This window comes from Dipodomys merriami, unplaced genomic scaffold, assembly GCF_024711535.1.
Source record: "Dipodomys merriami isolate MVZ:Mamm:240054 unplaced genomic scaffold, mDipMer1.0.p SCAF_290, whole genome shotgun sequence".
In the NCBI taxonomy this organism is placed as follows: domain Eukaryota; kingdom Metazoa; phylum Chordata; class Mammalia; order Rodentia; family Heteromyidae; genus Dipodomys; species Dipodomys merriami.
The window spans coordinates 1,178,482-1,204,872 of record NW_027204382.1 but is presented as its reverse complement, the minus strand read 5'-3'; the positions used below and the strand labels follow the sequence as shown (position 1 = coordinate 1,204,872).

The 26,391-nt window shown below is 36.4% G+C and overlaps 1 protein-coding gene across 2 annotated transcripts in view; it reads right to left on the bottom strand.

Moving 5' to 3' along the window:
- Nucleotides 1-26,391, bottom strand: part of LOC138839051 (WD repeat-containing and planar cell polarity effector protein fritz homolog) — a 260,737-nt gene that overhangs the window by 140,098 nt on the left and 94,248 nt on the right. For both annotated transcript variants that reach the window (XM_070038707.1, XM_070038706.1), the window contains exons 9-10: nt 24,948-25,139; nt 4,359-4,968 (exon numbers count right to left, since the gene is read on the bottom strand). In XM_070038707.1, coding sequence (XP_069894808.1) covers nt 4,359-4,968; nt 24,948-25,139 — 802 coding nt within the window. The remainder of the gene's footprint in view (nt 1-4,358; nt 4,969-24,947; nt 25,140-26,391) is intronic.

The window sequence follows — 26,391 nt, the reverse complement described above, 5'->3', positions numbered from 1 at the left end:
CTATGTAGCCCAGGCTGGACTTAGTCTTCCTGCCATAGACTCTCCAATGCTCAAATTATGGGTATGTACCATGATGTTTAATGTTTTTACTCAGAGGTTCCATCTCTGTGATTGTAAAATCCGCCAAAATGGAGAGGACACGTGGAAAAGCTGGTCTGTGGAGAAAGATGATTTCAGGTCTATATAGAAAGAGTCTGAGGCAGTACCCAGCAAGCCAGGTGAATGTGCAGATGCAGGATCTGGAGTGGGCTGGGCTGGAGTCAGAGATGGGCTAATGGCTAAATCATTTCATGCTAGTGTAACTGAGTACCACAGACAATGTCAATTACACACAGTGGAAGTTTTCCCAGCTCATGGTTCTGGAGGCTGCAAAGTTCATGATCAAGGTACTGCAGTGGATGAAGGATTTCTAGCTGAGCATACCCAGGATAAGAGGAAAGATAAGGACTAAAAGTAAACATGCCTCCCCCTTCAATAAAATGAAACACAGCTAAAAAAAAAAAAAAAAAACAACCAGAATCCTGGAGACCCAGCATCTTCATGAGCAGTCAGAAGAGTATAAAGAAGTAATGAAAAGCTGAATCTGGGGTCAGAAAAGCAAATGCCATGAGGGTTCTATGACAGTGGAGGTAGTCAGCAACCAGCCAGTTCTGAAAAGTCATCAAGGAACAAGGAATATAATTATCATGTAGGAAACCACCCCATAAATCTTCCCTAGGGCAGCCCCAGAGAACACTGCAGACACAAACCAGAACACAATGAGAAGTGAATGAGAAGTGAAGAGGTAGAGAAAGTTGATGCTTACTATTATATCAATGATGGCTATGAAAAGCAATCATTTGATCAATAATGAGGAAACCACTTGGAAGGGTTTTTTGGGCTTATGCTTGTACTCCTAGGTACTGGGGAAGCAAAGTTCAAAAGGACTGCAGTTTGAAGCCAGATAAGACAAAAAAAAGACCCCTATCTCAACATATAAACTGGGTGATAGTAATACACATCTATCTGTAGTCCCAACTACTGAGAGGGATAGGTAAAAGAACTGCAGTCTGAAGTTAGCCCCAGACAAGAACACAAGACTCTAGCCAAAAAAATAAATCAAAGAAGGGCTAGGGTCCTTCTAGCGACAAAGTACCTACAAAATAAGTGTATGGCACTAAGATCAATCTCTGGTGTTGCCAAACAAAACAAAAAGAAAGAGTTGTTTGTTTACCAGGTGAAGCTTTGGCTTGCTTATCTGCTAATTTAGTAAGACTCAGGGAATGAGGAAGAGTGATAAAGTAAAAACATAAAAGAGGATATTATGAGATCTACAGTGGATGCAGGGAAGTAACTACTCTAGGACAAAAGGAAAGATTCCCTTTCCTTGGGATTGGGAGGGAAATATGCAAGTGCATGTAGGTAAATGGTTAGATGGCTGGATATCTGCATTAAGCAAATACTTAATGAAGGGCCAATTAAGACATGAGCTACTCTGCTGAGAGAAGATGGAGCTGGTTACGTGAGTTTAAAGAGAGCAGTGAGAGTTGGAAAAAGTTCCAGTGAGAGTAGAGGCGCTTTAATACCTTAGGAGTATAATTAAGGGCCCTTCTTCCTCTTTAACCTCGGTCTATGTATGTGAAAAGTATGGAATAATGACTGCCACATAAAGACATTCTGTATTTAATGTTCTACATAAGGTAAAATTTCTTGGCTTCCTGAGGACAGATACTTCCAATAATAGTGAAGATGGACTTTTAATATTCAAAAATTTTTATGCAGTTACTATAAGGATTAAGTGGGAGTAGGGCACTGGTGGCTCAAACCTGTAATCCTAGCTACTCAGAAGGCTGAGATCTGAGGATCATGGTTCAAAGCTAGCCCGGGGCAGGAAAGTCTGTGAGACTCTTATCTCCAATAAACCACTCAGGAAGTGGAGCAGTGGCTCAAGTGGTAGAGCATTAACCTTGAGCTGAAGAGCTGAGGGACAGTGCCCAGGCCCAGAGTTCAATCCCCATAACCGACAAAAAAAAAAAAAAAAAAAAAAAAAAGAAAAGAAAAGATTAAGAGGAAAACTCTACCCTTGGAACCGTTTTCCTTCAACTCTACACTAACTGACCTAATCTAGGAGTCAAGATCCAAAGATCTTCGCATGTTGGCATCAGCCACTGCCACGTTTACATATGACAGCATTCTATTTTAAACTATGATCTATGATCTGTCTTTACAATTTTAAATCATAAGCTACACCTTTCATGTCAGATTTTCCAAAGGCTTGCATAACAAGTATCTGAAAAAGAATCTCATAAATGCTCCTAGTGGGGAAACTGCACATGCAACTACCTGTTTACATATGCAGCAACTTGAATTATACATGAAAATGCCACATGGATGCCCAGAATCAGCTCTGTGTTAATTCAAGAAGTATATTAATTTTTGGATGTATTTAGTAGCAGATCATAAGAAAAATCTGTTCTTTAAAACTGAGTTTTCTTTTTAAAAGATTGCTAGTTGGAATCTACTATTTCAAGGAGTCTACTCTTCCCAGGAAAAACAATTTGATTTAAATATTATTAATCTTATAATACATTAATAATGAGAACTAAAGCTTTAAAAATCCTTATAAATTCTATGTTTAGATCTTTTAAAGAACCTTAGGACTATACAATTTCTCTATCCTAAAAAACTTAAGAGTCATACTGAAAAGAAAATTTAAATGATAAATGTCAGTTGCAGAAGTTATCACCTTTTTATTTGAATGCTCGTCTTCTATTGGATAATCCGCTTCCAAGAGACCTTCTTGGGAAAAAGAGGTGACAGCCAACTCATTGCCTAATTGATTTAGGAACAGTGCCCAGGGAGACAGTCCAATTAAGTTTACAAGCTGGCAATTAGCAGGAAGCCCTCTAAATCCCTCCACTGAGAGCCTGTTTACTTTAGTAAGAAGGCAAATGTGCTAGAGATAGGAAGAGAAAGCTGTGCTTTTTGCAAAGCTGTTGTGAGTAGGCCCACAAGGGAGGGCTGAAGAAAAACTAGGTCTACGTGGGCAGACAGCCTTCTGTTTGACAGGTAACTGAGTAATTTAAAGGGTGAGAGGGAGAGAGAGAGAAAGAAAAAGAGATCTATGTAGCAAGACAAGAGACACAGAGAAGAGTGTGTGTTTTAACAGACATGCAAAACATCAAACATCCACTTTAATTAGTGTTGTGTATGGAGACATACAACTGTTAAACATGTAGTTGGGCAAAGTATAACTGCATTAGCTCATAATAAATGAGATTTGAAGTATTCTTTGAGCAATATTAACTTACTGACTAGAAAATTTAGCTGCATTCTTTTTTTTTGTAGAAGGGGCACAGAACTCCCATTATATATGTATATATATATATATATATATATATATATATATATATATATATATATATATATATATATGGCTTGCAGGTTAATCAGGTCATTTTCACCAGATTTATTTCATATCTTCAATTTCAGAGACAAGTAAACACAAATAAAATTAAACTGAAAGTTATTTACCAAACACTCGAATGCTGTGAATCTTCTACAATACCTTTAAAAAATTAACTGCATCACATAGCCAAATCTTATAGGAGGTTTAAAAAATGTTTTCATTTTTCTATCTTTTCAAGCAAATGTAATATGAACTAATTTAACAAAATTTTAAACTTAAGTTCTCTCAAGAATGTTAAATTATACAAAACTACCTAAAGTAGTCAGTGTTATTTCAGGATGTAATTGGTAATGGAAAGCTACAAAGAACACATGAATCATCAGAAACATTTTCATTTTAAATTTTTTGGGAAGTGAATTTTATCAAAGATTGTATGTGTAGAAATATTATATTATATATGCATATATGCAGCCCCTTTTTACAATTAATATAAACTAATCAAAAAGGTTTCTTGATTGAAATAAGCTATATTAATATATAATTTTAGAGATATTGGTAAATCCTTTTGGATATTTTTCCCTATGGCAAACAAAAAATTACAATAGAGATCTTTAGCAAATTCTAAGTAAATATGATTCTTTAAAGCATTTACTTGTTAACTGCTAACCTGGGAAACAAGAAACACAGATCATCTAAGACAGTCATGATAGAAAAAGTATTACATTCCAAAAACACATAGGTTGTCAATGGATATAGAAAATACCTTGTAAAAAACTCTATTTTTATTTACTTTTTAGGACTATTTTAGTAGGTCATTGGAAAGTAGCTTTTTTGAGGAAATTACAGTAAGTGTTTGAAAGCCAACCATTTTTAGGGACGGCAAACAGAAAATCTACTTTCCAAGAATAGTCGTATTTCCTCAGTGATGCCATCATCATAAACAGTGTATTCACCAATTTCCTTGACTTACCAAGTTTAAACAAAAGCATACCCAAGGGTCCTCTGTCCAATCTAAGAAAGAGAAGGTCATAGACATTTCCACTTTCAAGCTTCTGAGAAACAGCTGGAGGGGCTATCCACTGCATCTGAACAAGGCTGCTGGAAACATCAAATAACTTGCTGAATTGCAAAGTCACCCTGGGTAAGTGGTCTTCAGCCAAGAGCTGGATGTTAATAGGGGATAGAGCCATATCAAAAATTTGCAGTTCCCCTTGGTTGCTGCCAACTAGCAGAATGGCACCACTTGGGTGGCAGCTTATTAATGAAGGCAAAAGTTCAGCCTGGGCCAACAGAGTCACTCCATGATGAGTTTCATAAAGAATTACTGAAGAATCTTCACAGCCCAGAATCAGTTTGTCTTCAGTAACACTCCTACAGCAGCTAATGGCCTTCGATCTTAGTGGTATTCTAGTGACTGATACACAATGAATTTTGTTCCGAACACATTCATAGATGCAGCTGTCAGCCATGGGCTCGTGGTCTACGCTGACAGAGTGCTCCACTGTGACCACCTGATAAGGCTGTTTGGTGAGAAAGCAAACATCCAGTGGCTCCCATTCTGTGCGAACAGAACTTAACACCTGTAAGAAATGTCAAAGACATTCTGATTGACTTTGGTTTTTCTTCAGCTGCCACTGCATTTTAATACAAACCATCAATTACTACCTTAAACATCAGCAATATGTAGATATATAATAGTGCTGAGCACACAGCGGTCAGTATCTATATTATAGCACAGCTTCAGGTATGAAACTATAAGATTTTTAACTTAAATATTTGATTTTGAAAAAAGTATAAGTCACTTAAAGTTGATTAGGTCCTATAATATATAAAGACAAAGTGGGCTTTTAGTAAAATAATATGCCTAGCAGAATATCTTGAAAAGTTAGAAGTCAGAAAGGAAAAAGGATTAGTGAATCCCCTTCCCACCCACCAGGCTTCCCAATTTAGAAATTACTTAGCAAAAATACAATCAGTAGGGCTAAACATTCCAAGCAAACACTTTAGAACTCTATTTAAACACTCTTATAGGTTTATTTTGCTATTGAGAAAGATATAACAGATTGCTAAGTAGAAAAATGACCAATGGGAAGAAATAATATCATGTACTAGTTTTAAAATAAAATTAGACCAAGTAAATAATATTAGTTAATATTGGTGAAGTAAACTGGAATTACTTATGCCTATAATCCTAGGTACTCAGGAGGCTGAGACCTAAGGTCCTTGGTTTGAGGCTAGCTCGGATACAAAAATCCAAGAGACGCTTATGTCCAATTAACCAACAAAAATACACACACACACACACACACACACACACACACACACACACACACACACACACACACACACACACACACACACACACACACACACACACACACACACACACACACACACACACACACACACACACACACACACACTGTTCCAGGGTTTTAACTCAGGACCTCATGCTCTCTATGGAATTTCTTGCTCATGCCAGGCACTGTACCACTTGAGCCAGTTTGTGTGTATGTGTGTGTGTGTGATACCTATATTTATCTATTGATGTGTGTATATATATATATATATATATATATATATATAAATTTAAAGTATCTTATATGTAGAAAGGAAAGGCTACTTGCCTACAAGAAACATCAATTCAGAACAAACAAATTTACTTTATCCAAGTTAATTATGGAAGGTCAGAAGCCAGCAGAGTGTTATTAAAGAGGATTTTTTGAAAATATTGACTTTCAAAAATTAGATGCACTTGCTAAAATTTTTTTAGAATTTCATACCCCCCCCCAAAAAAAAGTGCATGTTGGCTGGGAATGTGGGTCAGTGGTAGAGTGCTTGCCTAGAATGCATGAGGCAATGGATTCAATTCCTCAGTACCACATAAACAGAAAAAGCCAGAAGTGGCGATGTGGCTCAAGTGGTAGAGTGCTGTTAGCCTTGAGCTGAAGAGGTCAGGGACAGCACCCAGGCCCAGAGTTCAAGCCCCACAACTGACAAAAAAAACAAAAACAGAAACAACGGTGAATGTAAATCTGCCTATATCTGACTTAGGTTTGTCTGAGTTAATAGTACTGCATCAAGGACATTGCTTGTGACCCCATTCTGTAGTAATGTAGGCTATTACCATAGGCGGCAAGTACATAAAGAGAACTCACTGTACCATTTTAACAATTTCTTTTGAGTCAAACTATTTCAAAATTTAAAGTGTGTAATACACCAAAAAGCACACAGAGGGCTGGCTTAATGGTAGAGTGCTTGCCTAGAATGCATGAAGCCCTGGGTTCAATTCCTCAGTAGCACATAAACAGGAAAAGCCAGAAGTGGTGCTATGGCTCAAGTGGTAGAGTGCTAACCTTGATTAAAAGAACTCAAGCTCAGGGACAGTGCCCAGGCCTTGAGTTCAAGCCCTAGGACTAGAAAAAAAAAAAAAAAAAGCACATAAGAGCTATGTTGGGTTAGCAGGAGAGGAGGGATAGATGTGATGTTTTGAAACATCTATCTTACATATTATCACCAAATTAAAATGCTTTTTTTTTCAGTCCTTTCAATATTCAAACATTTCAATGGCAACACACTTTTTACAGATTTCGAGATTACATTGACTAATGAGTTAAATTTTTATTCCCTTGCCTTAGAATACAAATGTGTTGAATATGTTCCATTCCTTTCTTCCCTTGTAATCACTTTCTTGTTCTTTTTGTGAGCCAGGTACTAGAAGGGACACAGCAGCTAGCAAATCCTCTCCCTTGGGTCCCATACACTGTACCAGAGAGAAAATAGCATCTTCTCCTAAACAAAAGTTGTAAAAGGCCAGGTGCTGGTGGCTCACACCTGTAATCCTAGCTACTCAGGAGGCTGAGATCTGAAGATTGTCGTTCGAAGCCAGCTTGCGCAAGGAAAGTCTGTGAAACTCTTATCTCCAATAAACCACCAGATAATCGGAAGTGGCGCTGTGGTTCAAATGGTAGAGCGCTCACTTTGAGCTGAAGAGTTGAGGGATAGTGCCTAGACCCAGAGTTCAAGCCCCATGACTGACCTCCCACCCCCAAAAAAAATTTTGTAAAAGTTCCAGGCTGATACACTATAACAAAAGGAAGGTTCTGAAGAAAGAAGCACAACTAAATTCTTTAATTCTTTAATTCTTTAATTAATTCTTTAATTTTCTTCATGGCATGAAGACCCTAGACCCAGGTTAAACTGTGGACTCTATGCTTACGTTTCATGAAAACAATGGCCCATTTATGCAGTATGACTGGATGAAAAGCATGCACAGTGGACCATTGGTATCTGTAGGCATGTGGTTCCAAGAGACTGCTGTTAAGGAAAATCTGCAAATGCTCGGAATGCAATAGGGTTCAGTACCATCATGTGGGTGACTGATTCATCTTTCCCATAATGGTACCCAACTTCTATTGAAGATATTCTGCCTTTCAAGTCTAAAAATCTTGTTTTAACATTCAGATTAAGCACATTAACTTTTACCTTGATTTGGGAGAACTATATACTTTTGGCAGGCATATTTTCACAACACTATGGGCAGGCAAACACAAAGCAGATCATACAACCATTCAAATGCAACTAATGGCACTGGGAACCTGATTGAGATTCTTGGCACCAACTGAACTGTGTAATGTGAATGAGAATTTAAAATTTTTGGTTTTGAAATTTCATTTGATTTTTTGAAGCCATGCTTGATCAAGACCAGTAATCAAGGATTACTGTGAAACCTATAGGAAACAAACTGCAAGGAAATTAGCAAGGCCTGTCCATTCATATTTTTGGTATCTCTATATCTTCATTTCTTTCCTCTGTATAGAGGGCCATAGGAAGATCTTCTGGCCTACTTTCAGGGGAAGTAGGTCAGATGATTCTGTCAGGAGAGAAAGATAGGAGAAGAGAAAGAAAGAGGACTAGAGAGATCTTTCTGCTTCTGCTATTTTCTCCAAATCCTTCAGCTTAATATACTCAGGGTGCCAAATTGCTCTATTTGGGGTAGCATTTCCTATACTCATCACACTTTCATAATGAAAGAAAAGGCAATAATTAGCAATTAAATGCACATAGATACTCTATATTTGTACCACACAAGTACCATGGAGTAAAATAAAGCTAAGTGAGAGCAAAGGGAGTGGGAAGGGGCACGATATTGAGAGGTCAGGTAGGCCTCTCTGATAAAGACGGCCTGAAACGGGGAGCCTGCGGCCATCTAGAAGAGAATAACTCCAGGCAGATGAAACAAGCACTGAGGCAGAAGCTCTATGGCCTGCTGAGTGATTCACTATGGCTAGAGAAGGAGGAACAAAAAGAGAGCAGTGGAAAATGGGAATTGAGGGGGAGGATTATTGAATAATAAGTTGTAGACTAATAAGAGACTCCAACATTTTTCTCCAATGAGATGAGACGCCATAAGCAAGTTTTGAGCAAAGGAAGGGCATGATATAACATGATATGACATGATATAAATTCTAGTGATATTCCCTACAGTCTCACTGAATGTACTCTATCCTGAGCTCAGACCAGAACCTGCTCCACATTTTCTCCAGGCATACCACTTTACTTTCATCCTTCATCTGAATTCCTCTTCACTCATAGAGAATTTCTTCCTTAAAAAACTAGACCAAAATCATCCCTGTTTTCTGGATTCCTTCCAGGTAGGTGACAGCTCTGCTTTATTCCCACTTCCATATCCACTTCCCACTCCCAACTCGGTCAGTGTCTATATTGTGATATGTAACCTCTATTTACTTTTGGAGTTTCATTTTAAGTCCTTATTATCACACACTAGCAGCGTTTGGAGGTGCAAGTCACGAGTGCTAGCATTCAGGAGATGAAGGCAGGAAGATTGTGAGTTGGAGACCAGCTTGGGATACATATCAAGTTTAAGGACAGCATGAGCTATAAGCTAGACTCTGTCTCAAGAGACGATAAAGACAAACCAAAAATCTTTCTTTCACATTTTATACCTTTCACACCTATGTACCCAAAAGGCAAAACTATGCTGGTACAAAATATGTAATAAACTTTTTAAACTATGAATTTAACAAAACCAAACATTGTAATGCTGGTTGAAATATCACATTTCAGAAGGTATATTTTTGCAAAAGAAGCCTTAGAGCATACTAAATATTTTCAACTGAAGGTAATTAAAATGCTAGTTAATACTGAGGATAGCCTGTATCAACACAGGTCAGCAGAGGGCAGTGTGGTCTACAGGTCACAAGGCTCAAGTTCCACGAAGAAGGGTCCTAGGCATCTTTCATTCCAGAACTCTGCAAGACCCTCGCTAATAGATTTAATAGTCCCATCAAGAGAAAGAGGAGGAAGTGGCACTGTGGCTCAGGAAGTAGAGCAAAAACCTTGAGCTGAGAACTCAGGTACAGTACCCAGGCCCCAGGTTTGAGACCCACAACCGACAAAAGGCGCGGGGCGGGGGGGGGGGGGGGGGAGAAAAAGACTTCATCCTACTTGCATATGCTTTCCAATCCTGTCAACCCAGATTATTCTACAAAAGTAGCCATAGTCAGATGACTTGCTGTCTCCCCAACTGTTTCTATAACTATGGATCGTATGACTGACACTCACTTAAGAAAGAAAATGTCTTATACAGTAATTAAAAATACCATGAGCTGAAGGTGTAGGTAGAATACTAGACTAGCAAGTATGAAGCCCTGATGTTGATTCCTGGTGTTACAAAAATTAGTAAATAAATAGATAAGCTTAAAAAGTATTTGACACATAGGTTTCAATAGAGTAACCCTATTAATAAGACAATAGGATATAATTGCTTTCCATACATTGTTTTAGTCTCTTCAATACCTCATAGATAGGTATTATAATCTATATTCTATTATGACAAAGGTAGTTATTGAGAAGGTATGAATTGATCTTGGTCTCAAAAGTTAATCAATGATAGATTTGTAGTTTGAATGCAGGTCTGTGTGAAAACAGGTAATATGTAAATTTACATAACTGCATTGTATCAGTTTTTCCTCTAAGTAAACCCAGAGATAGAATGAGAACCACAGGGCATTGAGAACATTAAGTGTTGCAAGAAGATCCCCCTACAGCAGAAAGAAGAGTATAAAAGGTGAAGGGACTAAAGGGACAATGTATGCAAATGACAAGGGAGCCTGGTAGCTCTGGGGTAGGGAAGAAAGAAACTCCTGCTGAGCTGTTCTTGTCTGGCAGTGAATACTAAAGGCAATTTTGCTGTGCATGATTACAGAAATTTGGAAGGAGGAGTCTTACTAAGCTGGCTTCTTTTAAAGATATTACATTCTTAGATTGAGTCATATTGAAAATGAGAGAGACTTGAAGATAAATCTAAAATGTCAAAATATATCTGGAATGCTGGATCTAGTGGTAGAGCACTTGCTTAGCAAGCATAACGTCCTGAATTCAAACCACAGCACTAACAAAAAAAGTTAAAATATCCCTAAAATGAACTACAATAGGCACATGAACACTAAAATATCTCCTCAGAATAAAAATTAGTTCATTTTCCTGACACAACCCACTTTCATTCTTGAAAGTACTTTTCTGTTCTGATAACTCTATTAATAACAGCTAAAATTATAGACATAAAACAATATTCTAGTTTAATATCGGTTGCTTCTATGATATTGCATGTAGTCTTATGAAAGCAGTACTGTGTCAAGAATAGTTAAGTTTATATGACTCAGAATGATAAGATACTAGTAACATTAAACTATCTATATGTTTAAAGTATTTCATATGCTTGTGGTCCAAGTTTTACCCTAATATGAACGTGACTCTAACTTGGACATGTAGTCATCACAACACTTTATACAGAAGAAACACACTAACAGAGCTGGTTTTTATTTTGGCAAAGGTATTCTGAGTTCCTCAACAAACTCATCTCTCAGAATTGTTATTTTCTCACACATAAATTAAGGATGTATTTGCCTTTAAATTAAGGATCTATTTACAAGATTGCTGTAAGAATAAAAAATGTGACTAGTTTGGAAGGACTGAAAAGCCCTTAATAAACAGTGGCTATTACTGTCATTCCTAAAGAGAAATCTCTGAATTCTTTGGCAAGTAGTACAGAAAACAAAAAGAATGAAAGACATTGTTACTTAATAAAATCTCTATTTCATTATTTAGAATTTATGGTTGATATATAAGTAACAACTATAAACATAATTTTAAATGTAGTAAAGATGTATTTTAGAAGTTATTACTAAGGCTGGGAATGTGGTTTAGTGGTAGAATGCTTGTGTAGCATACATGAAACCCAGGATTTGATTCCTCAGTACCACAGAAAAAGCCAGAAGTAGTGCTGTGGCTCAAGTGGTAGAGTACTAGTCCTGAGCAAAAGAGGGACAGTGCCCAGGCCTGGGTTCAAGCCCCAGGACTGGTGAAGAAGAATGAGGAGGAGGAGGAGGAGGAGAAGGAGGAAGAGGAGGAAGGGTGGGGAGGAGGAGGGGGAAGAGGAGGGAGAGGAAGAGGGGAAGGGGAGAAAGGGAGGGAGGAGGGAGAAGAAGAAAGAAGGAGGAAGAAGGAAGAAGAGGAAGAGGAAGAAGAAGAGGGAGAAGGAGGAGGAGGAGGAAGAGGAAAAGGAAGAGGAGGAGGAGGAAGAGGAAAGAAGTTATTACTAAATGGATTTTATTTATTTGTAATATTTAATACTGCAATTGGCATATGGTAAGACTATTCAGTGGACATATTTTAAATAAAATCCACAAAGTTCATGATTTTAATTTAATTAAAACATACTTAATTCTGAGATTTAAAGAATATTTTCATTTATTCATTTTTATTTGCTTTATTCATTTATTTAAACTGCTTAACTTGATGGTTTTTAGTACATACAACTATGGACACAACTAACATCTAGATTTCCACCCCATGCTCAGCCTTGTTGGCACACTGGTTTGTCTATAGATATGGATTCAATGGATCTAACATCTTTCTTTCTTTTAATATATGTTTTATTATCTTTTTGTGTGAGTATACATATGTCTATCTGTCCTTGGGCTTTTCCAGGACCCTGTCCCTAAGTTTTTGTGCTTAAGGCTAGTGCTCTACCACTTGAACCACACCTCTTCTTCTAGCATTTGGGTGGTGCACTGGAAATAAGAGTCTCCTAGACTTTCCTCCCCAGGTTGACTTGAAACTTTATCCTCAGATCTCAGCCTCCTGAGTAGCTAAGATTAAAGGTGTGAGTCTCCAGTGCCCAGCTATTTTAAATTATCTTTAGCTGTACCAAAGAGTTGCTTTTTTTTTTTTTTTTTTTTTTTGGTTGGTTGTGGGGCTTGAACTCTGGGCTTGGGCGCTGTCCCTGCGCTCTTCAGCTCAAGGCAAGCACTCTACCGCTTAAACCACAGCACTACTTCCGGTTTTCTAGTGCTCTACCACTTGAACCACAGCACCATTTCCAGTCTTCTAGTGGTTTATTGGAGATAAGAGTCTCATGGACTTTCCTGACCTGGCTGGCTTTGAACCTTGATCCTCAGATCTCAGCCTCCTGAGTAGCTAGGATTACAGGTATGAACCACAGGTACCTGGTAAGAGTTGCTATTTGAATAAAATGCATCTTGACTCCAACATCTTCTCTACCACCAATGATAGAAGCTTGGTCAGGCCACCTATGATCTTGAGATCAGGCCTCTTCCAATTAAAAAGATAACCAATAATATTAAATGAGAAAATCATTTGTTTATGAAAATAATAAATTTATATAACATTGTAACAAAGGTGACATGTAGTACTATAATAAAATAAAGCAAAACAAGACAAATACATGGGAAAATGTGTACAAATAATGTGTTGTATGTGTGTACTTGTGTGCATGAGTGTCTGTGTCTGTGTGCATGCCAGTACTAGGGTTTGAATTTTGCACCTGTCATGCTGCCCACCCGTCCACACAGCTGGTGCTCTATCACTTGGCCTATAGCTACAGTTGCAAATTTTTGCTGATTATTGGAGGTAAGAGTCTCACAGACTTGTCTATCTATGCTAGCCTTGAACTGCAATTTTCATATCTCAGCCTCCTAAGTAGCTGGGGTTATAGACATGAGCCACCAGCATCTAGCTTTATAAATAAATGGATTTACGTGGCAGACAAAGTATCAAAGTTTAATAAAGAAGAGTAAAATGATACTTGAGTGCTACCAAACTGTGATACTATTTTTAACTGAAAGGAAAAGCAGACTGAAATTTATATATAACTGTGGAGATATTTTGTATTAAAATAGGGAGAAATGAATAATCAATAAAAAAAATAATTCAGATGACAAATTCAGTGCAGGGGAAGAAAATTCAGTTGTTCAGTTAGTTCTATGAAAATGCTAGTATGCTGCAGAAAGATAATAACACTCAAACACGTGCAACTTTCAGCAACCTTTTAAAGCTATTAAAGTATATCGTTTTAATTTTGACATAGTGTTAGTTTCTTGCAAAAAACAACTGGAAAACAGCAATAAGAACTGTACACTTACTGTCAAATACCAAAAAAAAATACTTAAAATTTCAAATTTGTAAATACTAAGATACCTCTTGCTTTATATTCATGTAGCTAGTTCTCATAAAGTGAACTCAGATTGAAATACTAGTCAAGATATGATCAAGGCCAAGATATGATACTAACTTAAAAGAGCAAAATGTTTGGTGTGTAGTGAAGGAAGAAATGCTAAGTGACAATGCCCTTAAGAAAAGAATGAAAAAGAAGAACCCCAAAAGAAGATTGCTTTTGTGACACTTATACAATGCCCTTAAGAAAAGAATGAAAAAGAAGAACCCCAAAAGAAGATTGCTTTTGTGACACGTATACCCACCAAATTAATCTGCTGTGCCCTTGCACCTTCCAGGAAGCATCTCATTTGTATCTTCTTCCGTTTTTTTTTTTTTTTTTTTTTTTGGACAAGGGTGTTTGCAGAATTTTATTTTCCATGGCTCTCTTTTGACTTCCTTAAGTCACGTTAAGGCTGATTTTTCCCTTCATCTTAGTCATGCACAATTATAATAATACTATCTTCTGAAAACTTTATGACCAAGAATTCCCTTCTCGTTGAGTTCTTGATCTTACTCTGTCCTTAAATATGCCTCAGACTTGGTATTATAAAATCTAATAATGTTTTAAAGATTCTCAAAACATGTATCAGAGACTTCAGGAACTGTCCGTTAGAAATCGAGTAGGAATGGTTGAGATGAAGAATAGAGTCAAAGGTTCTGATCAAAGGCACTGTGAACAGGCAAAAAAATGAGAAGGGGTGAGCAGTACAACAGTTTAACAGTATTAACAAAAGTTATACTTCTATAATATGAAAAGTCTATGGAACGTCTGAAAAATCTGAAATAAAATGTCTCTGCTTCAACTCTAAGGAAGAAAAACACAGAAACAAAGCTGTTAGTTAAGAGACCATGTAGTGTTAGAAGGGACTAGAGAAGGAAGATTGTTCCAGAGATGGTTGATCTGTAGCCTACATTCTGTTTTCCCTTCTATTTTTAAAAAGAAAACTCTTTATAGAGAAATTGTAAAAAATTGAAATAGCAAGCTAAGGAATAGCAAAGAAGATAAGGGCTCATAAAAAGGCCTGAACTTTTCTAATTTCAAAGATGAGCAAGTCGGCAGGCAGTACCAACCCTATGTGAAAATGTTTTATCCAAGTTTAAATCAATCAGCTTAGGTTAAAACAGTTAAAAAGGCATCATAAAAATGATGCATTTTATTCTTTAAAAAGATAAATTTGAAAAAATTATATAGAATTAACCTAAGAATCTTCAAAGAGGAAAACAGTATAGAGAAGGAAGTGAAATATCAGTCATTAAGATTGATACCATCTCTGAAAGATGAATTAAAATTCAGAAAGAACAAAAAGTAGAAAAGCAATGACAGTAAGAGACTGGCTTGAGATGATCAAATTTCATGTTTCTATTAGAGAGGGTATCTATTAGAATTTTTTTTTTTTTTGGTCAGTTGTGGGGCCTGAACTCTGGGCCTGGGTGCTGTCCCTCAGCTCTTCAGCTCAAGGCTAGCGCTCTACTACTTGAGCCACAGCACCACTTCTGGCTTTGTCTGCTTATGTGGTGCTGAGGAAACTAGCACCCAGGGCCTCATGCATGCGAGGCAAGCCACCTTCCCAGCACTAGAAATCTTTTTAAAATCACCCAAAATGTAAATCAGGAAAATTTATTTAAAGAAAGGACTTTTCTGGCACTGAAATTTCCACCAGTGGGTAAACAGGTTACTTAAAAGATTATGCAGCAACCAGAAGTTCTTAGCTTATCACTAGGATTTTTCTGAAATCTACATTTCCCTCTTACGTTGCAGAAATTTTTAGGAACAGGAGATAAAAAGTACACTTTATTTTTATGAAACATTCAAAACACAAACGTAGAGAAGAAAAATATGTGAAAAACAAAAATTTTTTTAGGAAATGCCATCTTTTTGTTTCAGTTTTAAAAATAAAAATATGTATACAGCCAAAGTCTGCCAGGCCTCATTCCTTTCTCTCCCCTGGAGACAATGCTAACATTAACTTGGCATTTATTCTCCTTATTGTCCTTCATCAGTCAAGGGCAATCTTGTACAACACACAGAATTTTTTGATTGTTTTAAAATTTTATGTATTGTACTATGATTCTGTCATACTGTCATTTTTGTGCTCAATTTATTCCTTTGAGATTACACAAACAAATAGCTCTAATTTAGTCTTTTCAATTTCCATGAAGCATTCCACTCATTAAATGGGCCACAAAATATTTTTATATTTTCCAATTGGCATACATTAAAGTTGTTCCTTTATGTATTTATTTATTTATTTGCCAGTCCTGGGGACTGCACTCAGGTCCTGGGCACTGTCCCTGAGCGTTCTACCACTTGAGCCACAGCACCACTTCTGGCTTTTTCTGTTTATGTGGTACTGAGGAAGAGAAACCAGAGCTTCATGCATGCTAGGCAAGCACTCTACCACTAAGCCACATTCCCAGCCCAATGATTCCCAGTGATGCTTCACACTACTGTACACACATACAGACCACTTATGTTGGTGTGGGACTCACCTCTATTGAGAAGTGGCTTTCTATCACAGTTTACTAATGCTTTTCTAATAAGCAGTGAATGTGAATTTTCTGTTGTGCCATGTCTTTACTGACCAACTAAAAACATAGTAACATTTAAATAAATATATCTACCATATGTCTAAATATACTATATCTGCTATGTACCTACTATAGTTAATATATCTACTATATTTAATAGCTTTCTACTAATTATGACACATATAATAAATATGGTTCATGAGTATAAGTTTAGAAAAAATATCTACTAGGAAGTATCTGTATTTTTTATTATGTGAAAGTTATAACTTTATATGTTTATATTAATAAAATCCTCAATGCCACACAACTACTTGTTATATAACAGACAATACAATTCCCAAAATATACTTATTGAAAGGATATGCAAAAAGATACTAGAACAGAATAGAGACCCTCACAGACATAGTCAACTGATATTTAATGAAGGAATAAAGGGAATTCAATGGAAAAAGAGTATTTCAACAAATCATCCTGGAATAACTAAAACATCTGCATGCAAAAACATGAATCTAAACACAATGCCTTATATTTTTCTCAAAAGACTGGTTCAAACAAATGGTGTTTACTATGATCTAGAACAGTTCCCTGATTCTGGAAAGGTAACAATATTGGCATGACTGTTTTTGATCTCTCAATCGCTCCATAAAATATCAACTCATCTGAAGGACAAAATCCAAAACCCATGAACTAAGAGAGAAAGAACATTTATGCAACAATGATATAGTCAATAATATAGGTAAGGTGAGATTATTTAAAATGGGGGTAACAGAAATGAGGAAAAACACAGACAAGCTTTTGAATGCTCTTAGTAATTTACAGTGATGTGGTAGAACTGGTATGATTAACCTGAGAATGATTATGTGCATACTGTTAAAGTTGGAAAATATTTACAGGATTTAATTCACTCTTGTGTCTTTAAACTAAAACTTTTGATATAAAAAAGAGGAAATACAGATGTATGTTGAAAAAGATAATTAGAAACCCTGTACTACTGAATTTGAGGTATACATTATCAATGTGCACTTACTATAAACACGTATTTGTATAAAATCTCAAAAATTGTATATGATAGAAATGTAGAAATAACTGACCCCAAGCAACAACAGACCAATAGTCCAATATTGCAACTTGGGCTTACAATACTGTTTTACATTTAAGAAATTAGAGTGTTGGAAAAATGACCAATTCCAGTTAAAGACAGGAAATGAACATGATGAGCACAAAACTTACGGACACACCAGACAGTAGGGAAGCCACCCAAGACTGCGGGGGTCGCCACAAAGAAGAGCCAACTTAAAGATGCTCCCATTGACCAGAGATGGGACAATTTATGATTCCAATTTATCAAACATATCAAACTGAGTATGTGTAAGTCTATAGATTAGTGCTATTCTTAAAATTAGAATTGGCCATCTTAATTAAGAAATCTTAATAAAGAATCAGTCACATATTCTGTTTATCCTACATGAATATAACAACTATAACAACAAATGGGAGTTAAGTGGAAGTGTCTTTATAAAAAGTATCACAACTGATTAATAAAAATGAAATAATATGATCAGAATATTAACATTTTGCAGCTTTAATCAATGGATGCATTGGCTATCAATAACTGCCGATATCAAAAAATGGAAATGGAAACGTTTAAATGAAATAATGTTAAGACTTCTTGAAATGACTGCTAAAATGACAATGAAACATTTTTATGATTCATTTTATTTCATTTTTTTGTCAGTCATGGTGCTTGAACTCTGGGCCTGGACACTGTCTCTGAGCTTTTCAGCTCAAGGTGAGCGCTTTACCACTTGAGCCACAGTGTCACGTCCAGTTTTCTGGTGGTTAATTAGACATGGACTTTCCTTCCCAGGCTGGCTTTGAGCCACGATCCTCAGATCTTAGCCTCCTGAGTAGCTAGGATTTCAGGCGTGAGCTACCAGCGCCCGGCTTATGGCTTATTTTATATATTAGTTTAACTATTTGTCATGCTAATAAATTGTTGATCATATGGTAAGTCTATTGGCTGCTGTTTCTACTTCAAAAAGCCTATTTATAAGCATCATATAAATGTTTTATGGGTATATTTTCTATCATATTTTTACTTAGTGCAAAATAAAAAGGTAATTTTGCTGAAGGGGGAAAAAAAGAAATATCTAGGAGAAGTGAGAAATGCTGAAAGTATGTACCTCCTGATGAAAGACAACCACCTCATCTCACCTTGCCAAAACTGCCTACAAAACTGTAGAATTTTCAAAGAACAGACAAACATGTTGAACCATGCCATGCCTATACAAACAACAAGATTCAGGCTGAGAAACACGATAGTTCCAACAGATAAGTTTTAAGGACAAGAAGGAGGTAGATGAGAGCGTCTAGATCAAAAGACTGAAGGTATACATTAAAACATTTTAAATAGAGAATGTTAAATTATGATTTCTGAGGATGCACACTTAGGTGATGGAAAAAATCTGTAAATATGTAAGAAAGTGATTAAATGTCTTGATGGTGATTCCTTTGGGGGAAACGAAGGAGGTTACAATTGTGACAGGGCCTATGGAGACATTTCAGGATATTACAAAGTACTTAAAAAAAATAGTACTGGCTGCAGGGAGCATTTCCCTGACAGTATCTCAATCTTATTAAATTATTACTTTTGTTTATTTTTATGTATTTTACTTTAAAATAGATAATAAACACCAATACCCATAAAATAGAATGTATTTGTCATTTCACTACAAGCTAATTCCACTAACACAGCTTTCAGTGAGATTAAAGCATTTCTTCAGGAAAAAAATACATTCAGAACAAATTCAAATTAGTAATTAAAAAATAAAAGTATTTCTTTCTTATTATTACTATTTTTATTGTGAAAATATCATACAGAATGGTTACAATTACATGAGCAAGGTAATGAGTTTTTTAATTTTACTTATTTAGCCAGTCCTGGGGCTTGAACTCAGGGCCTGAGCATTGACCCTGAGCTTCTTCCACTCAAGGCTGGTACTCTACCACTTGAATCACAGCACCACTTCTGGTTTGTTCTGTATATGTGGTACTGAGGAATGGAACTCAGGGCCTCATGCTTGCTAGGCAAGCACTCTACCACTAAGCCACCTTCCCAGCCCTGTATTATCACTATTTTTTGTGCATAGGGTCTTACTATGTAACCCAGGCTAGCCTGAAATTCATGATCCTCCTGCCTCAGCCTCCAGTAGTACATACATTACTATATCCAACTCTATATACATTTCTTTGTAAGACATGCTTTTTAAATATGTTGGCTTTTCAATTGAATATATCTGTAATACTTATTGGATGCATTTTTTGTTAATTACACTATCTTAGCTATTGGCACATTATTACTTTTCTATCAATTATTGCTCCTGAAAATCACTGCAAAAACAATGTTTAATTCTTATAGGGATATCTACTGAGGTTACATTAGCAAACAAATTCAGGTGGCTAGCCGGGTGCCGGTGGCTCACGCCTGTAATTCTAGCAACTCAGGAGGCTGAGATCTGAGGATCGCGGTTCAAAACCAGCCCGGACAGGAAAGTCAGTGAGACTCTTCTCTCCAATAAAACACTAGAAAACCGGAAGTGGCACTGTGGCTCAAGCAGTAGAGCACCAGCCTTGAGTGCAGGGACAGTGCCCAAGCCCAGAATTCAAGCTCCATGACCGACAGAAAAAAAAAAAAAATTCAGGTGGCTTTTTGTAAGAAAAGACATATTCAGAAGGCACTAGCAGACCCTTACATTGTAAAAGTTTAAAATGCCTGCTTAAGTATAAAAGTAAGGGCATAAGTTGTTGTCATCACACTATTGTCAAAGTGAGTAAATAAGGTAATCCCACAAAGATGGCAAGGACTTTTCAAAAGCAAATGCAAAGAATATACAAAAATTGAAATGAAAACAACTACATTACGCACCATAATCCACACATACTGTTAATATATACTTTTTAATGAATTCACTGATTAAAAACTTGCTTTTATTTCACTATCATATATTTTTCAAAATAATTTTTTTCTTAGACTACATAACTCCCTTTGCTCTGTGCTTCTAATTAAGATATGGACTGTTGTGTAGAGCTGTGTAGTGTGAAATTAGACCTACGGTTTTCTAATATCCATAAAATAAATTAAAAAGTGTTTCTCCTCTGAAAGAGAGATAATTCAGTCACAGAAAGCTTACTTCTATGTTTCCTTTGTTTTCTTTTCTTTTTTTTAGCTGCTTGGTAAGCCAATTTTCTACTTAGAATCTACTGTTAAACTCTCATTTGCTTCAGTGTGTGGGCTTTATCCTTTCCATGGTCTGTTATGTAAAAAAGATGGGTTTAATCTTTTTTTTAATGTTTGCAGTAGTTCTCAACTTTGAATGCACAGGAGAATCACCTAGGGAAACTGTGAAAGATTCCAGATGTCCCCTCCGGTCCAGAGATTCTAAAGGAACTGGTCTGGGTGGGCCTCTTCCCAAAAGCTTTGCAGGTGATTGTAATTGTAACATGTAGCCAAGACTAGCAAGGACTGCTCTAGGATCCTGCCATTGTCCAAATAAAACCTTATTATCTTTTTGGACTGAATCCAGAAAGGAAGTTTCCCCCCCCCAAAATTATAGCTTAACAGATATAAAGATTAAATTTCTCCTCTACAAGACTGCTGTGACTTCCTTTTTTGTTTGTTTGTTTTTTTACATTTGAATTTTAGTAAGCATATTGTAGCCGGGAGCTGGTGGCTCACGCCTGTAATCCTAGCTACTCAGGAGGCTGAGATCTGAGGGTCATGATTCAAAGCCTGATCAGGAATGACTCTTACCTCCAAAGCTGAAAGTGGCACTGTGGCTCAAGTGGTAGACTGCTCTCTTTGAGCAAAAGCAGCTCAGGGACAGTGCCTAGACTCAGAGTTCAAGCCCCGGAACCAGCAAAAAAAAAAAAAAAGCATATTGTACCATTATTCTGATAATTAGTTCAAGGAGTACCTGGGTTGCTAGTGGCAAATAAATAAATAAATAAATAAATAAATAAATAAATAAATAAATATACTTGAGCATACACTTCAGTAGACTGGTGGGTTTAAGTATATCATACTGTTTTCAAAAAAAAATTTATACTTCATGATTAATGATTATGCCTTCAAATGAACAAAAGTAGAACAATTATTTGTTTCTTCCAAAAAACCGTTTGTCTTAATACATATCAATATTCACTTGAATTTTTGAAAACAAAGCTTGCAAGACTATTTCCAATAGGTTAATTTCAATAGAATAACTGGAAAAGTCAAATCCAAGGACAAAGCTCTTGCCAAGAAGATGAACTGTGCACAGTAAAAAGAAAAATGAACTCTAAGATATGGAAACAAGAGGTTTTTCTTTGTTGTTGTAGTTTTTAATGTACTATGTGATTTCTTTTTTCTTTTGTGTTTTCCCCCCTTATGATTTATCCCCTGTTGTCACTGTATTTGCTTTTTGTACCCTAGGTCTTGTATATATGTTTATCTGAATTAGGGAAGGGAAGGAGAACAAAATGGTGAGACCAAATACAAAGGGCAAACAAATGCAACAGCGATACTCAAAGACAGTATGTTGAAAATTAACTGTACAATTTGAGGGAGGAGGGATTGGGAAGAGAGAAAGTTGGGGAAAAATGAGGGAGGGAGTAATAATTTTGACAAGAAGTGTACTCACTACCTTACATATGTAACTGTAACCCCTCTGTACATCACCTTGACAACAGTAATGAATTAAAAACTGCCTAGTGAGAGTGCGCCTCACTGGTGGAGCACTAGCCTAGTCTGGGAGAGGCCCTGGATTTAATCCTCACAGCACACACATCCAAGAAGATATATATAAATACTGTTTACAACTTTATGAAAAGCTCAAATAGTTACATAAAGTAGATACTTTTATAAAGGTACAACTTATAGAAAAGAATCCAAAAAATTATAATCTACCCCTAAACAGATTCTTTTAAAATAAAATCAGTACTTAAAAGTAAGTCTATCCTTCTAGGCAATTTAATAGAGCAAGTTTCACTAAAATTTCAAGTATCAGATAATTCCCTTTTGTACTATTACAGAGAGAAAAAGAAGAAAAAGCTAGCAAATCTCTCCACAGGGATAGTACAACATTGATATTAAATCTAAAGGATAAGAAAGGTAAATAAAATTGTATACCAATCTCATTCCAACACATTGTAAAGCTTTCTTTAATCCTCCTTCCTTACCATCTCTCTAGAATCAACCACTCTCTATGAATTCTATTACAGTTTACATATTCTATCCACAGCACCGTTCACACTTTCATACACTTCCTTACACACAGTCGTATTTGCCTCTCAATAGTAGACACTAATATTCTTGCAGGCAGGACAGTTCTTCATTCAATCTCATGGTATGAAATATAGTGCTTACTCATGGCAGGCTCATAACTGCTGAATGGCATGCCTGTTTCAGGCAGAAACACTGTTAGCATGACTTGAAGAAAATGGGAAATAATGAGGCAATGAGTAGATCAGATCCATTTGGCCAGGGCACAGGTTTATGTAAGACAGTAACACTGTAAATAAAGGTTGGTCAGACAATTACTGTGAGTTTTTCAGAGGTAAGGTTGAGTTTGGTTTCAGTCTCTAATGAAGATATTTGAGCAGGCAATGACTAACCAAGATAAGCACCTTTCAGACTGGACAGGGACCTGGGAAGGACCACTCTTGTCTATATCTATTGTTTTTTAAAAGCAAACAAATAAATAAAAACCTAAAATTCAAAGCCAGAGCACAGAATTATCTAGAAGCAGGCATTAGCTTACAGGGAGTAAACTTGAATCACATAGTCTATGGTATAATCAACAGGCAAACCCAGTTAGTTCAATTGGAAGTATGATCTAGATGACACCAGGCAAGAGGTATGTAAACCTTCTGTATACTCTTTTAGGAAATCCAGCTTTCAGATTAATGCACTCAATTTGATTAAAGGTAATTAGTTCGTGTGTAACCAAAGGCTGATTTACTTATTTTTACTTTGATTATATATCTGAACACTTAAGATTTCTAATTAGCTTAATTGCATTAATGATTTTGATTAAAAATCATTTATTTAATTAGTTTCTAGAACTAAGATTACTAAAACGGTGGACATGAAGAGGAAATATACAAAACCTAGACCTAAATCATAACATAAAAGTCATTGCAGCAGAACTATTAGAGCTCCAAAAGAAAAGATATGAAATCTATAGCAGGTAGAGAGGAAAACTGATGGACAAACATATCATACATAATATATTTGGATTCTTCAGTCTTAAAAGACAGGCTGAAACAGAGTATGGTATATACATCTGTACTCTCAGCACTTGAGAGGGTGGATCAGGAGGGTTATGAGTCTCAAAAATAAAAGAAATAAAGGAATAAATAATAAAGATAGCCTGAAAGTTTATAAAACCAGAAGTATGTAGGGCCAAATATCCTGTTTCACCCAGGCAAAATTTTAACAAGAAGGGAACACAGAAGTTTGTCTATAAGAATGAGTGACTAAGTCATTGTCGGGAATAGCTAGAATGAGGATATTGTCCTCATCTTGTAGATCAGTCCTTGCTTCCATGAAAGATAGGATTCTGGACTGAGAAGGACACTGCTCTGTACCTTCTTTAAATTTCTTCCCCTGACAGTTTACTACAAGGGCTTGCAAATGGGTATTTAACTAATATATGTTAATTGATGGAATTTTGGAAAGAATAATTGGGAACACAGTCTTTTCTTTTTGTCCCCTTGACAGTACTGAGAATTTAACTAAAGGATTTGAGCTTGGAAGGAAGGTGCTCTTATCACCTGAGTCAGGCTCCCTTTGCTTTAGTATTTTTCAGGTAAGGTCTCATGCTTTTGCCTAGGGCCAGCCTCAGACCTTACTCCTTCTGTATAAGTCCTCTTGTGTAGCCAGGATGACACATATGCTTGCTACACAATGCCCAGCTTCTTTATTGAAATGGAGTCTTGCTAGCTTCTTTGACTGGGCTTTCCTTGAACCATGATTCTCCCACTCTCCACCTCCTGAGTGGGCTAAGCTTAAAAGGTGCCAGCTACTGTACCCGGTTGTGACATAGGCATGAAATCATGAGCAAACAGTATGCTAGTGCTAATGATAATTAACAATGGTATTCAACAGTGAGTGATTCAGAGTTTGTTATATGCAAATATTGATTGTTACTGAAATTACAGCACATGGGTTAAGTTAACTTGCTCAAGCAGAAAGAGCTACATAGGAGCTACAAAGGATCTGAACCTAGACGCATGTGCTCTTAATCGCTATGCTATTCCAGTCAGCCCTAGAATTTTCTAGTTATCCCCTAGCTATGATACTTTTTAGGATTTCATTTTATATGCCATTTTCATTTTTGAATATCTGAAAACATAAATTATAGGTTTGAAAAAGTATACACATTTACTTTAGAAAAACGAATACAATTTTACTTGCATTTCATTAAAATGTAAATGATTATTTTAGATTTACCTCAAGTCTTCCTTGAGCACAACCTAGGAGAAGCAGATTGGCTTTGTCCTTCTCAGAAGAAATTGGGGCCCAAGGCCAAGCATCATCATTGACCAGTGGCCACCAACAAACAACTCTATCCTGATTGCAGTTGATAGCTAGATGACGCTGCGTTGTCCTATTAACTGGGCCAGGTATTTCAAAATAAGAAATCTAATGATTAAAAGAAAAGCATCTGAGAAACATTTCTTTGAAAAGATGTAACATCTTCAAAGTATTACAAAATTAAAGCATCTGTAAATGTAGATACATGCAAGTGAATATGCATGTTAAACATGCATCTTCAGAGGGTGTCAGAATTTACCAAATTCTTTTGACACATACATAAGAAAGACATATGTTCACAATTCTCCCCATTTTTAGCAGAGGAAAGGAAAAAGAAGAAATGTGAGTTAGGGAGGAATTGGATATAGCAATTCCAATCAATACCAAAATGTACAGTCATGGTTGCTTGACAGCATCGACCTACACATAGGTTTCAAGACCAGCTATATTAAATGACAAGTTCAGTACTGCTGACCAAGGATGTCTGAGTACTGTTTAAGACATAACATGTTAACAATGACTGACAACAATCAAAGGAAAAACAACTTGAGCAAATATCTCTTACAAAGAATATATAAGACATATACACATATATTCTACATAAAATGGATAAGCCACAGCATCATGCGTAAAAGTTTATGCGGCTTCTGAGAATTATGCTTTTCTTTCTTCGGAAGGATTTGTAGAATTTATTATTCAAACTATGTTATTTTGGAACATGGTTATTTGAAAACATAAGCACGACACCATCTGGGTGACACATGCCAAGGAAATATAGATTGCACCGTATTTCTGCTTAAGGAATTAATGGAAGGTTGATAGCTTGGAAGAAAAAAAAAACTATCTTGCCATTGCTGGTCAGCAATAATCGAACCACTTTCTGGGGATTAAGCGCATGGCTAAGCCTACTGGACCAGACACTAGCAAAGGGCAGGGGGTCTTCTTATCAGAGAAATGCTTCTGGAGCCAGTCTCACTACATGACAGATTGCTTTCATATTCCTGTCTGCAAGGCAACAAAGGATGGCAGTAATGCGATAATGCCAGAGTGCAATGGGTGTTAAGAACCCGTTGCATTTATGTATTGTATTTAGTAAATAATCAGGCTCATCCAAATTGTGATCTCACCACTCAACCAAGGCCATTAAAATCAAGGTTAATGCTTTAATAATCCTCTGCTATTTTTTTTCAAAATGGTCAAAAGGAACCCTTTTCTATTTGCATGGCCATAATATTATTGACCTCTTCATCCTCTGAATGCACATCAAAAGGAACCGAAATCAAAGTAATTACCAGTGTTGTTCTCTCATGGTAAACATTTAACTCCTTGCACTATCCCTTCACTGTTAAATTGAATTGCA